General features: G+C 41.7%; 2 protein-coding genes and 1 long non-coding RNA gene across 4 annotated transcripts in view; 2 read left to right on the top strand and 1 right to left on the bottom strand.

Annotated features, from left to right (window-relative positions):
• Nucleotides 1-7,215, top strand: part of pkn2a (protein kinase N2a) — a 26,756-nt gene extending 19,541 nt beyond the window's left edge. For both annotated transcript variants that reach the window (XM_061043436.1, XM_061043435.1), the window contains exons 13-23: nucleotides 8-134; nucleotides 1,843-1,979; nucleotides 2,431-2,506; nucleotides 3,163-3,254; nucleotides 3,368-3,544; nucleotides 3,639-3,701; nucleotides 3,796-3,872; nucleotides 4,082-4,224; nucleotides 4,314-4,421; nucleotides 4,575-4,655; nucleotides 4,855-7,215. In XM_061043436.1, coding sequence (XP_060899419.1) covers nucleotides 8-134; nucleotides 1,843-1,979; nucleotides 2,431-2,506; nucleotides 3,163-3,254; nucleotides 3,368-3,544; nucleotides 3,639-3,701; nucleotides 3,796-3,872; nucleotides 4,082-4,224; nucleotides 4,314-4,421; nucleotides 4,575-4,655; nucleotides 4,855-5,058 — 1,285 coding nt within the window. In that variant the 3' untranslated portion in view covers nucleotides 5,059-7,215. The remainder of the gene's footprint in view (nucleotides 1-7; nucleotides 135-1,842; nucleotides 1,980-2,430; nucleotides 2,507-3,162; nucleotides 3,255-3,367; nucleotides 3,545-3,638; nucleotides 3,702-3,795; nucleotides 3,873-4,081; nucleotides 4,225-4,313; nucleotides 4,422-4,574; nucleotides 4,656-4,854) is intronic.
• Nucleotides 150-1,019, top strand: LOC132978365 (uncharacterized). The gene is made up of 2 exons (XR_009673902.1): nucleotides 150-836; nucleotides 878-1,019. It is a non-coding gene; the product is annotated as an uncharacterized LOC132978365 (long non-coding RNA).
• On the bottom strand, nucleotides 6,873-13,122 carry gtf2b (general transcription factor IIB). The gene is made up of 7 exons (XM_061043490.1): nucleotides 13,013-13,122; nucleotides 11,937-12,049; nucleotides 10,024-10,157; nucleotides 9,522-9,668; nucleotides 8,184-8,313; nucleotides 7,676-7,957; nucleotides 6,873-7,411 (listed from the first exon to the last, which is right to left on the bottom strand). The coding sequence occupies exons 1-7, from the start codon at nucleotides 13,027-13,029 to the stop codon at nucleotides 7,278-7,280; spliced, it is 957 nt and encodes a 318-aa protein (XP_060899473.1). The 5' UTR covers nucleotides 13,030-13,122; the 3' UTR covers nucleotides 6,873-7,277.

The following is a 13,122-nucleotide window of genomic DNA, read 5'->3' as shown; positions in this document are numbered from 1 at the left end:
TACGCAGTGACCCACTGGTGACCAAGCTGGACTTTGACAAAGAGCCCACCCCAGGACCCAAACACTACCCAGTACCCGATGACAACCGAGAACCTCTGGTGCAGGGCCAGCTGTCCGACAAGGAGGAGGTCCAGGTACAGTGATGATATTGTTAAGGAAACACTGAGTTCACATAATTGCAGGTAGAGGACAACAAACTGCTTAAGAAAGATGGCTGCCAATAAATATTCAGTCTGCTTCGTGAATGACTTGACTGGATCTTGTTTGGTGAGGTTTAAAAAAAACAAATATGTCTTGGACACTTTCTTTCAATTAAATGTACCGTAAAATCCGGTATATAAGACGCACTTTTAACACCTATTTTTTCGTCTTAAAAGTTGGCTGCGTCTTATACACCGGTGCGACCAAATATACCAGTATTAAATACTGAAACACACGCCGTCATTACAGCGGGGCAGCAGCCACTATCACTGCGACCTGACGTGATTAAAAACCCATCCCCATTCATTGTGTATTGAAAGCTGAGTGCACGCTGTGCTGGGAAAGACGGCGACACAGACCAGGCTGGCTGCGTGACTCTTTCCACATCTTTTCTCCCTCACGAGGTCATAATCATTCATTTACAGAAAACAGTGGTGTATTGTTCCGTAAATAAACCTTGTGGAGTGTTCTTTTGATTGAAAGAGTCCTATATTAAAGTTAAAGAGTGACCAGCGGAGTCGGGCAGAACGACTCGCAAGCTAGCAGGTCTGTGCCTCACAAGTCACAACTTTCCCTGCAGCAGGCTGAGAGCTCAACTACCGTACTGTAGCTAGTAGGAGCGCAAACTCCCGAAAGTGAAAACAAACTGAACTAAAAGAACAACACAGCTGCACAGAAACTGCACGTTGTAGACATCGCTGAACACAATATAAATCGTCACGCAGGAAAACAGTTTTTTTTCTCTTTAAGAGACCTTCAAAACAGGGTGCATCTTATATACTGGTGCGACTTATATTCCGGATTTTACGGTATATAAATCGAAATAAATCTAAATTTTGAAAAATTATAAATAAACCATTCCTATGTACTGCTTCATGCTCGCTAAGAGTTTTATAAACAGTATGGCCATAGCACTGATGACAAAGGGCTTTTGCAGAGGACCGTGGTTAGAGTAGGAAACCTGGGTTAGAGAGAGAGGAATGACATGCTGCAAAGTGCAGAGGGTCTGAGCTGATCCTGGGCCGTCTGCCTCAAGGACCAGCGATTATCAGAGCGTAAATGTGAAAATGATCACGTCATAGCACATATTACTTTACTTTCCCACAGTGACAGGGCAGCTGTGGCTCAGTGGTAGAGTCGGTTGTCTCTCAACACTAAAGTTGGGGGTTTGATCCCCAACTCCTGCTGCCACATGTTGATTTGTCCTTGGGCAATGAAAAACCCCCAAAAAACCCAAATCCATAAGGGGGTGCTGGAATCCGAAAAACAAATAGGTATGAAGAAGCAAAAAAGATCTGCACACCAAGGAGCTCCCGTTAAAGGGTTTATTAACAAGTGATGTTTCAAGCCAACATGCTCTTCATCAGACTTGGGCAAGACGCTTATCCTCAAGTAGCTCCACACAGCAGCGTGTGAATGTGAATGAATGGATTAGTTAATAAAAACTGATGGACACTTCACACAGCAGCCTCTACCATCAGTGTGTGAATGTGTAGGTGTGACCTGCGGTGTAAAAGCACTTTGAGTTGTCAGAAGACTAGAAAATAGCTAAACAAGCCCAAGTCCATTTATTTGATCTTTCCCCTTTTTTTCCCTTTTTTAAACTTTTCTCTCCTCCTGCTCTGTGTTCCCTCTCTGCAGGATGCCCTCGCCTCCTTCGACTTCTTGAACAAGAGAAATAGCATAGCGGTGAAGCCAGACCTGGACAGGGTGGTGGAGCACGAGATCCAGCATCCCGACCTGGAGCTGATCTCCATCCAGAAAGACTCAGAGATAAGGTGAGAGAGCCATGTGTCTGCTGTGTTTGTGCCTCTTTAACAGCCTTTTACAGTAACGCCAAACAAAGAGATGAATTGACGAGGGTGAGGACTTTGACTGCTGTTGTGATGCACCAGCTAAAGAAAAATGTTTACTGAAAGAATAAAATAAATTCTGCTCTCTGATTCTCAAACTGTGAGTCTGAGGGGAAGCGCAAAAAGATTTAAAAAACCCATGTTTACCTTGAAGCTGAGTTCATTGTTTTGTTCCAGCTCTTGACACTATTGAGCTCTAATGTTCAGGCATGCCAAATGTGAGCTGCAACAGTAACACGGCTGTAAACACTGCCCCCTGCCTGTAAATCCCCATATTGTCATATTTTCTGCTCTAGGCTGGTTATGCAGTGAATTTACAAGCCTCTCTTTGAGCTCATAAATATTGGATACTAATGTAAACTTGATTGTTTTCCAGGGATGAAGAGCAGTTTCACTTCAGTCTCAAGGACTTCAAATGCGTGGCCGTCCTCGGTCGTGGACACTTTGGAAAGGTGTGTCAGCATGCCACAGCAACATTAATTCATTCTTCTGTCTACATAAGTTCAACACAGTAGGAACAATCCTAGCTATAGTTATCCAGAGCTGAAGGAGTCTTCCTTTGACGGTGGTTGTTATGTCTTACACACAGTCTGAGCCCAAATACACTAAAGTTACTATTAGATATTACAACAACCCAAAGCATCAAATACACATTTTAGAAGATAGGACTTTCAAATGCTGCACACCCCCTGGTGGAGGCTGTGGTCCTCAAAGCGGGTGGCCCGGGTTCGAATCCGGCCTGTGGCTCCTTTCCCGCATGTCATTCCCCTCTCTCTCTCCCTGATTTCCGACTGTATCCACTGTCCTATCTCTCAAAGAAAAGGCGCAAAAAGCCCCAAAAATAAATCTTAAAATGAAGGCATATTAGGTAAAACAAATTAATAAAAAAATATATATAGAAAGGAGGAAATAAATTCAGTTAGTTGCCAGGGTGTGTAGAATATAAGTTTTTGAACATTTGATTCAACATCAACACCATCCTTGATATCATCAGTATCATTATCAGTTGACTGATGGATTTATGTTGAGCAATAGTCTTTCAGATAAAAAAGCAGACAAAAAGCTTGAATAAAGTTTCCTGAAGTGTTCCTTTCCTCCGCCTCTTCAGGTGTTGTTAGCCGAATACAAAAGCACCGGAGAGATGTTTGCCATCAAAGCTCTGAAGAAAGGAGACATCGTGGCTCGTGATGAGGTGGACAGGTAAGCGTTTACGAACTTCTGCTGCCACTCACCAGTGGGCCGTACACACTGAAAGTTGTCAATGTGAAGAAAATGAGATTGTAATTCAATTCTTTATCTTTCCTCTTTGTCAGTCTGATGTGTGAGAAAAGGATTTTTGAAACGGTCAACAGCGTCCGACACCCGTTTCTGGTCAACTTGTTTGCGTGTTTCCAGACGCAGGAGCACGTTTGTTTTGTCATGGAGTATGCAGCGGGAGGCGACCTGATGATGCACATCCACGCTGATGTTTTCTCTGAGCCCAGGGCTGTGTGAGTGAACTTAATCAGATTCTATACAAGCGACGTTTCCATCTCTATCTCTGGCATAAACTCATGGCATTCGGTTTCTTTGGTATCTTTGCAGGTTTTATGCTGCCTGTGTCGTATTGGGATTACAGTTCTTGCATGAACACAAGATTGTGTACAGGTGAGTAGTTTAAAATAAGTCACATAAAATAGTCCATAATCTGCAAGCGGCAAACAGGTTTTTAAAAAAAATCTGATTTTGTTTGAATTTGCAGAGATTTGAAGCTGGATAACCTGCTCCTGGACACAGAGGGTTATGTAAAGATCGCCGACTTTGGGCTTTGCAAAGAAGGTAAAATATAAAACCACATTATGCTGAAAGCTTTGTCTTTGAACTTCAAACTAAAAGATTGCAAAAGTTTCTTCTGACTAATAAAACAAAGCTTTCAAATGTCTGTAACACTAGCAGCCTGAATAACCTCAACACAATAGGAGAGGAAAAGGCAGAGAGTGATTTATTCTGAGGAGAGCTGCTCCTTCATACGTCTGTTTTGTTTTCAGGAATGGGTTTCAGGGATCGCACCAGCACGTTTTGTGGCACACCGGAGTTTCTGGCTCCAGAGGTTCTGACCGAAACATCGTACACCCGCGCAGTCGACTGGTGGGGGCTGGGCGTCCTTATATTTGAGATGCTGGTTGGGGAGGTGAGTGCATGTTCACAGTGTTAATGATGTACATTAAGCAGCTGTTGTCAAATGCTCATCTTTTTTCACCTTGGCACGTCTCTTTGCAGTCGCCCTTCCCTGGTGACGATGAGGAGGAGGTGTTTGACAGCATCGTCAATGACGAAGTCCGCTACCCACGATTCCTCTCGACAGAGGCCATCTCCATCATGAGAAGGGTGGGTACATACATACACATACCAAGAAATCACTTGGAAAGGACCATGTTCAGAACAAATGAGTAGTTGGCAAAGTTTTAGTGGATTATTTATTCTTACAAAATGTCTCTGTTTGATATTTATATGATGATTTCTGCTTCCTCTCGGGTTCAGCTTTTGAGGAGAAGTCCAGAAAGACGACTGGGAGCAGGAGAAAAGGACGCAGAGGAGGTTAAGAAACATCTATTCTTCAGGGTAAGCAACAAAACCAAGAATGTAATCCCATATTCAAGCTAGCTGATCCCCCTGTTTCCAGTCATTATGCTAAGCTAACCTAGCTGTAGCTTCTCGTTTGACAGCGTTATGAGAGTGGTATCAAACTTCTTATCTAAAGCTTGTTTCAAACTTTCCCTTTCTACGAAGATGTAAACTCTATCTTTTTGTTTTGTTGCAGAACATGGATTGGAACGGACTGTTGTCCAAGAAGGTGAAGCCGCCATTCGTGCCGACCATTCAGGGCGCCAACGATGTTAGCAACTTCGATGATGAATTTACCTCAGAGGCTCCGATCTTAACCCCGCCCAGGGAACCCCGAGTGCTGTGCTCCGAGGAGCAGAACATGTTCTCTGACTTTGATTACATTGCTGACTGGTGTTAGCTCCACGTGACCCCGCACCCTCGTCTACACAAATACAGACACACACACTGTGAACCAACCAACACAGCGATGACTGTCACATGATTTTAAAACTTTCCATGTTGAGGAAGAGGAGCAGACGCGGCTCTCCGAGCCTTCGGGTAAAACTCTGTGCCATTGAGAAGAAAAGTCCAGAAGCCTCCTGAGGACCCCCACTTATTTTTTTAATCCACATGAAGAACTTTTTTTTAAAGAAAAAGAAAACAAATGAACTCTGTTGTTTGAGAGTGAAGGAGTAGGGAGATGCTTTTTTTCTCCTGCACACGTCGCCGTGTCCATTGTCTGACCACTGAGAATGTTTTTTCGTATGAACTCTGAGAAGACGACTTCATCACAATCATGTTATTCGGCCACCGTCGTCAGTTGTTTTGATCTGTACAGGTTATATTCAGTCATGTATTTTATTGTTGTGTTTTCCTTATTTACGAAGCCCTCGCCACAGCTTTAGGACATTTTATCTCACTGTAAAGTTCTGCCACCATCATGACTCAAAGTGCTGTTCAGTGAACCACAAATGCTCAAAGCATCATCACTGAACAGTCAACTGCAACTAACATCCTGACTACTACTGCTGCTTCTTCACTTGAAAACTAAATCAGTCTTGACACTACACGTCTCCATGGTTAGGAGCCTGATCTTTGACCACACCTAAATACTGATACACTAGCTCCAGTTAACAGTCCACCCAGTCTTACTCCATCTATTAAATTACCATCAATGACTTTTATCTGGGAAAAAAAAACTTTGCTAGGAAAATAATGCAAAAAATGTTATATTATCGTCTGTTCGATGCCCTCTAGTGGCTACATTGAGGATGACTTTCAGCTGATCTCAGTTCAGGTGTAGGTGCAGCCCTGTGATTGGAGCAATAAAATCTAACTTTAACATTAAAAGAATTACATTGTCAGAGTAAAGATCAATGAAAGTTATTTTTTTTTGTTCCTCAGTGAATAGCCAGTTGTAATGTATTTGAAGCAATTTTTTCTTGTTACCTCAATCAAAGTTTGAACACTAACGTGACAGTTCAAAAGCTACCGAAACCAAACTGATCCTGTCCCTCTGGAAGCAGCAGACCAACAACTCCTCATGGTTAAAGAAAAAACAAATCCAATTGTTGGACTGAGAGTGGTGCCAAGGCGAAAGGGCAAAAAAGAGAAACTTGTTTGTCGTTGGGGCTGAGCAGTTTATTTGTGATCATACTAAACTGATCTGTTAAATTGCCATTGAAAAGCCTCCCAGACTGTTCTGTGATCAGTTTAATTTTCTGTGGAATCAGCCGAGGACTTTGTCACTTTGCATGTTTTCCATAAACTGACTCAAATGTTGGAGACCTGTTGAAAGGAATCACTACAGGGGAGGGCAGGGTATATTATATATACATACTGTATGTACACAGTTAAGCTGAAAGCACTAATTTTATCAATAGTTTTTAATTATCTACGTTTCTTAATGATGAAAATAGATTGTACAAAGTTTTTTTTTTTATTCTTTGCTTGTGCATGTTGTTACCAGAACAGATGAAAATGTAATGGATGGTACACCAATACTCAAACCCAACTGTTGCTGTCCCCCCCGGTGTAAAAGAGATTACTGCAGCCGTTTGTTGCCCATCATGAATGCACAAATTAAACATTTGTAATAGTGGCTTTGCTCTGATTTTTACCCTCTGACACATCCTGATGCTTCACTGCAGGTTGTAAGTTTACCTGCGTCGTTCACCCTACAAACATGTATTACAGATTTGTCTTTGTTTTTAATGAATGATGAGACATGAGCTGATTACAATCCTTTAATGAAAATCATTTTATTTTTTTAAATTACTTGAAACAATTCAAAACAAACTAACAAAATAGAACCGGTCATTTTCTACAAAAACAACGTTTTATGTGTACAGTATGAAACCAGCCTAAATTTGCAAGCATCAGTTACACCTTCTCACTTGGACATATATACATGATACAGTATACACACTCAAATGAAATACTGTAAGTACAGTCTGCCAGCTGTTTAAGCACTGGAATGTGTCCGTTTGTTTCCTGTGATCGCCTTTACAAAGGCTCCAAGTCTTAAGAGGGACAAGAGAAACCTTCCAACACAAATTATTTATTTTTTTAAAAAGAAAGAATAATATCCTTTAAGTACAGCAGAAAGATATCGTCACTGAGCAGGGAGCATCTTCCTCACAGTTGGGGCAGCTTGTCGACGGGGGTGTCGAATTTGAAGTCCGGAGGGAAGAGTTCTGCGGCGCGCGGGTAGATGAGTCGATATGACTGCCTGATTGTAACATCTGCTACGCCGGCAATATCCCCAATTTCTGTGGAATCATCACAACAGGATCAACTTCTGAATCATTTATGAAACTATTTTTTTTTTTAACTCCTTTGTTTAAAAATGAAAACAGACTTAAACATGTCGTTATTAATTCAAACATTTCAAGAGTGGCAATAAAAGGAGATAAATACAGTAATGGCTACACCAATCATTTCTATGGTAAGAACAATCCTTAAACTGAAGTAGATTTTCCAGCTCTGGTAGACACTCACATTGACAGTATTATCACAGCACAATCACAACTCACCTTTCTGGGTCTTCTTCTCTGCAGAGGCCTGGGAGGCCATGTAGATGGCGGCTGCAGCCACAGAGATGGGGCTTCTGCCGGGCACCAGGTCCAGTTCCACTGCCTTCCTGGCGATGAAGGTGGCCGCCATTTGCACCTGTTTGGGCAGACCGAGGTTTGAGCAGAAGCGGGACATGAAGTCTCCGGTGGTGATGAGGTCCACGCTGGTCTCCAGCGCCTTTAGGATCAGCTTGAAACACCTGCCGATCTCCTTCTTGGAGATCCGGGACACGGCACAGATCTCTGGGGAGGAGAGGTGAGGAAGTGAACAAGTGTTTCTACCTGTGCTTCTACAAATAGGATGTTTTAAAGTCTCTTTAACGAAAGCAATCGTTTTGTCCTTTACAGTGTTTTGTCAAACACAATCATTGTTACAAATGTTTAAGTATCACATGTTTGCCATCAGCGCCAATATATCAATGTAATACAACAGATAAGTCCACGAGAACACCAAAGGGTTTATTCTGACCTTTAAATGTTCTTGGTACACCTTCTTGTCTGCAGGCGATGTAGAGGCAGGCTGAAGCGATGGCATCGTTGGCTCGACCCTTTAGACTCTTCTGTTCATAAACCTGCTTGAATAAGTTGTTTGTTCTGTCCTGCAGAGCAAAAACAAAACACTGATTTAAGGCATCTACATGTTTCATAGTTCCTTTCCATGTTGGTGCATATGTGTTTTTATTTATCTAAGAAAAACTTTGAACTGAAAACAAAACTGTCCTATCCTCATTTTGTTCATCTGAAACCAGTTAAAAGCAGTCGAGTCACGATGTTTCAAATGTGAGCGGCTTTTTGTTGATATACAATTCTCTCCCACACACTGTACTTTTTCCCTCTCTTTATGCTTTTCTTTCATACATATAACAGAATAGAAATATTAAATCTTTATGAAGCCACATGGCCAATGAGAACCAAAGTCATGATTTAATGGAACCAAACCACAGACTTTGTGCTCCCCCTTTTAATAAAGGAGACACAGATATGAACCTGAGCACAACCCACACATGGCCCCTTTACATGAAACAACTGTTTCAGGTACATCTGTTGTTGTCGACTTCAGCAGAAAATGGAGCCCTGCGTTCAGGCAGAATGCGGTAGTCCTGACCGCAAGCGGTTATCAGCTGATCTGAGAACTGCCCCAATGCAACCAGTCATTATCACACTGACAACAAGAAGGCGGTCTATTTAAAACATTCTGCCTCTCACTCCTCCTGCATCACATCCACACTGCTGTACAACTCTCCCTCCACCACCCCAACCTCCTCCAGCTTCAGTCAGCACATGTTATATTCTAGGATGAATTGTTTGCTTGTTATGTCTGCATGATGTCAGTATCATCACATGCACATTCAGGTTCTGTTCTGCATGTCCCTATGGGGGGAATTCAATGTTTGCGCTCTCGGCAAGATCTGTGGCATGCTGCACTGATACTGCTGAGAGCTAAGAGAAGAACCAATACCGCCAAATACAACTGTGCAAACCATAAGGGCAATAAATGGTTAAATGTATGACGAGAGGATTCCTGATTGAACTCTGCTGTATTATTTTTACACGCTTCAATGACACACCACAGAATTACAACATTGTGGTAAGTGTCTCGTTTCTCTTGTCACAAAACTTGGGTTTCGTTTATTAAGAGTAACGCCTGGTCACTAAGTGGTTTTCCCTTCCTGGTGAGGAGGGGGTAAGGAGGGCAGACTGCAGAGAGCTACAGTCAGACTGTGAGTGCACCTGATGTGACATAGTTCAAGATGTGCCGCTGTTTTTGGCATTACGTTGTTACACTTCATATTTTTGAACATCTTACTATGATGTTCCTTGGCAGGTTGATGCGGTCCGCCATGGTGCTGATTTCTTTAAAGGCATTGAGCATGGCCCGGTCAGAGCTGCTCATGGTCCGCCGGTTCTGGTACTTGGAGTTACCAAATTCATCAAAACTAGCTGCACCTGTTCCCTGTGGTAGAAACAGAAGACATCAGTCACTTGTTTTAGATTTGAGGGTGTAGTTTATCACGACTTCAGCCGACATTACTAGACAGTGACACAATGTCTTCATCGCCGTTAGTGCCGACCTCAGTTAAGAAATCGGTACAATATGAATGCTGCAAATACTGCAATTATTTTAAGTATTTATACCATGAGTTGTTCAGCACATTAATACATGCATGTTCATTTAAACATGGTTGAAATAGTTTAAAACATATTCACTCCACTGAAGGTTTGAATCTCTTAAATATTGTTTGATATCCTCAACAATTCGTTGCTGTATTGTTCAGATATTTTCAACAGTAGGCCGAGGCGTCTCTCACCTTGCTGATCATGGTGGTGAGGTCGCCTCCGTTGAGCAGCGGGTTTTGGGCGTCTCCCACTCTGGATGGATCTTTGAGGGCTTTCTCATTTGAAAACGTCCTCCACTCTGAGCCCACGTCGATTACACGATCACCTGAGCAGAAATTGTTCGGACAATTTAAAAAAAAAAAAAAAAAAAAGCCGATACTGCTTCAATTTCTAAAACTTTCATTGCAATGAGATGAAGAGAAATATTTGATAGACTGTAAGATTTAAGTTGATTTTGATGTAGAGTAAATAAATGGTTCTACATGAATGTTGTCTTTTTGCGCTTTCAAACGTCGCGTTTTTGATACATAGACCCATCTAAAGAAACAGACTGTAGGTGGTTAAAATGTAAAATGCGAGGAAGTTTAATTTAGCTTTATGGTTCTGGGATCAACACGCCTTCGAATAGTAAACGAAACCTTTCATCCTTTAACAAAATAATGTCCCTGAGAACCTTTTTCTTTTAAAGAAATGTAATATTTAGTTATGTTTTAGATGTTTTTTAGACTGACAGAGAAACATCAAGTTCAACCAAGGTCTGTCCTGTTTCTGTTGTTTAAATTAAAGTCTCTACGGTAGCGTCGATGGCCTAGCGGTGATGTCACGCCCCATGTACAGAGACTATAGTCCTGATCACAACGGCTGTGGGTTTGGATCCGACCTCGCCCTTTGCTGCATGTCATCCCCTGACTCTCTCCTCCCCCCATTTCCTGTTTCTCTTCAGCTGTCCTACCCAATAAAGGCAAAAAGGCCCTAAAACATTGTTCTGTGAATCAGCTGCACAAACAAGCAGTCACACCTTCTGTGTGTCTGTATTACATGATCCCTCTGGAATAATTAACAAGATGATGACACAGTCAGGACAATTATCCTCATGCAAACACATCCTGCAGTGTCCGTGTCTCTAATACTGTAAATATTGTCTTGATGCTTCTGTACCATCTTTCTTTGGCTTGTCGAAGAAACTCTTTAAAATCTCCACAACACTATGTTCTCTGTATTGTGGCTCTGATTATCATTCAATCAGCTCACACATCATTTTCACTCTTCTGTCTGTATCTTGTGACGCAGATAACACATTAAAATGTCAGAAAGAAATGTTACATCATTCAGATAAATGAAATCCAAGATGTACGAAGGATAAAAGATTTGACAATGGCGGGGATATATTAATTTGTGTCTTCTATAAGTCAGGACTATCAGTTCTTGCAACAGCGTAGCATTGTGGGGATGAGATTTCTGATGTTTAATCCTGTTAGGCTTTTCTTTTTTTAACATCGGCCTTTCTAATATCTGTAGTCAAAGTAACATTCATCTCCTCAGAGGCCAGCCACAGCCACAGGAGCAGGAACAGAGGGCAGGGAGCGTCTTCTCTGTTCAGCAGAGAGCTGCTGGCTCTCCCTCCTGACCTACTCAGGGGGCTCGTTAGATGAGGATGCTGTGTTCATCACTGCTTCATCTTACTGTCCGCATCACATGTGAACAGGGTTTATAGCTTGCCAAATTGCACAGACAAATGTTTGTCAGAAGCCTATCTAATGAAAATGTTCTTCAGGATCAGCACGTCTGCTAACTGCATATCCCCCTTTGCCCAATTTTATACAACATTTTAGCAGATGTGATGTCAAAACCTTACAGCTGATAATAAAATTCAGAAAGTGTTAAACCAATATTATTTAAAACCAGGCACAGTCATATGACTCAAGTAAAATAATTTCATGAGAAACCGCTGTGGGTAAAAAAAAAATCAATTTGAAGCTCTGACTTTGAAAAAGAACAGCTGATGTCATGAATAAACAAGCACAGGAAATCACAATAGAAAGTAATTAAGTGTTCTGATGCTACGATTCACAGCAAAAGTGCATTTTATGGTGAATTTACTGACCTACTACTAGTCCACATTCAGGGCAAATCATGTCCCCTGCTCTGTAGTCCTCCACAAGTATGGCATCTGGGTGGTTGGGACATGTAACTCTCGGAAGGGCCAGGGCATCTCCACTGCAAAACAAGAACAGAAAAGTGATGGTTTAGAAGACGTGAACGCAAAAGATGGACAATAGTGATCAGGATACAAAACACACTGAACATCTAAAAAAGTCAATTTATGAAAGCTGGAAAGAAAGAATTAACTAGTTGCATACTTTTATGGAAAACCATTAATTTATAAAGTGACACAGTTTGTACCACTCAGCCTAACTCAAGATAATTAAACAAACACTAGTTTTAGAGAATACTGGTGTTTTTACATCACTTTGTTCTTTGTTTTCCTGAGCATGGCAATAACTGAGTGCTCAACTGGTCGTTTTAGTGATTATGACATAATAATAATTACAGGCATACTTTGAATCTTGGACCAAATCCATCAATAAACAAAACGTCTCGATGATGTGGCGAAACCACAACAGATGGTGTGTGTTAAATGAAGGCCATGCAAACATGTTTCATCCTTTACACGTCCACTCAAATACAGTTTTCTGATAAAACATAATCCACAATCCGGAAGTGTTTGCAACAAAACAACAGACTATGTTGTGTAAAGGAGACAAGAGGACAGATTAGCATGTTTACAAGAAACAGACATTCAGGGCTGTTCACAGACTCCTCAATGAGCCTTCATATGTTAGCTTAAGTTTCAGCTTCATACCACTTTAACTGAACATATTGTTAAAGTGTTAAGCGATCCGAGCGGCGTTACCGTGTTCAGAAACATCCACTGGCACAACAATGTCAGAGTGTAAAGGCGATACAGATGGTGACTTCTGGCAACATCTAAGTAGCAAGCTAGCCACCTAGCCTTTTCCTAAAACAATACGCCTCAATGTAGAAACATGGGAGTGATGATTAAAGTCAAGTACTGGCGTATTTAATCACGCCTAGCTATACTATTATCACAAAACAATATACAATGAGCCACATATTAGGAAAGACGTGGTATTTTAACAAGTTGAAGTTGCAACGCACCGGCTCGTCGACGCCATGTCTCTTCTCGCTCCGCCTGTGTGTCGAACAAACAATTGACTGCGGAACCTCTATTTATAACTTTTTGTGATCACGTGTCCACTGGACTACGG

The sequence above is a fragment of the Labrus mixtus genome, chromosome 8, assembly GCF_963584025.1.
Source record: "Labrus mixtus chromosome 8, fLabMix1.1, whole genome shotgun sequence".
Classification (NCBI taxonomy): Eukaryota; Metazoa; Chordata; class Actinopteri; order Labriformes; family Labridae; genus Labrus; species Labrus mixtus.
Note: the sequence above shows the minus strand (reverse complement) of the source record. Positions and strands in the feature narration are given on the sequence as shown.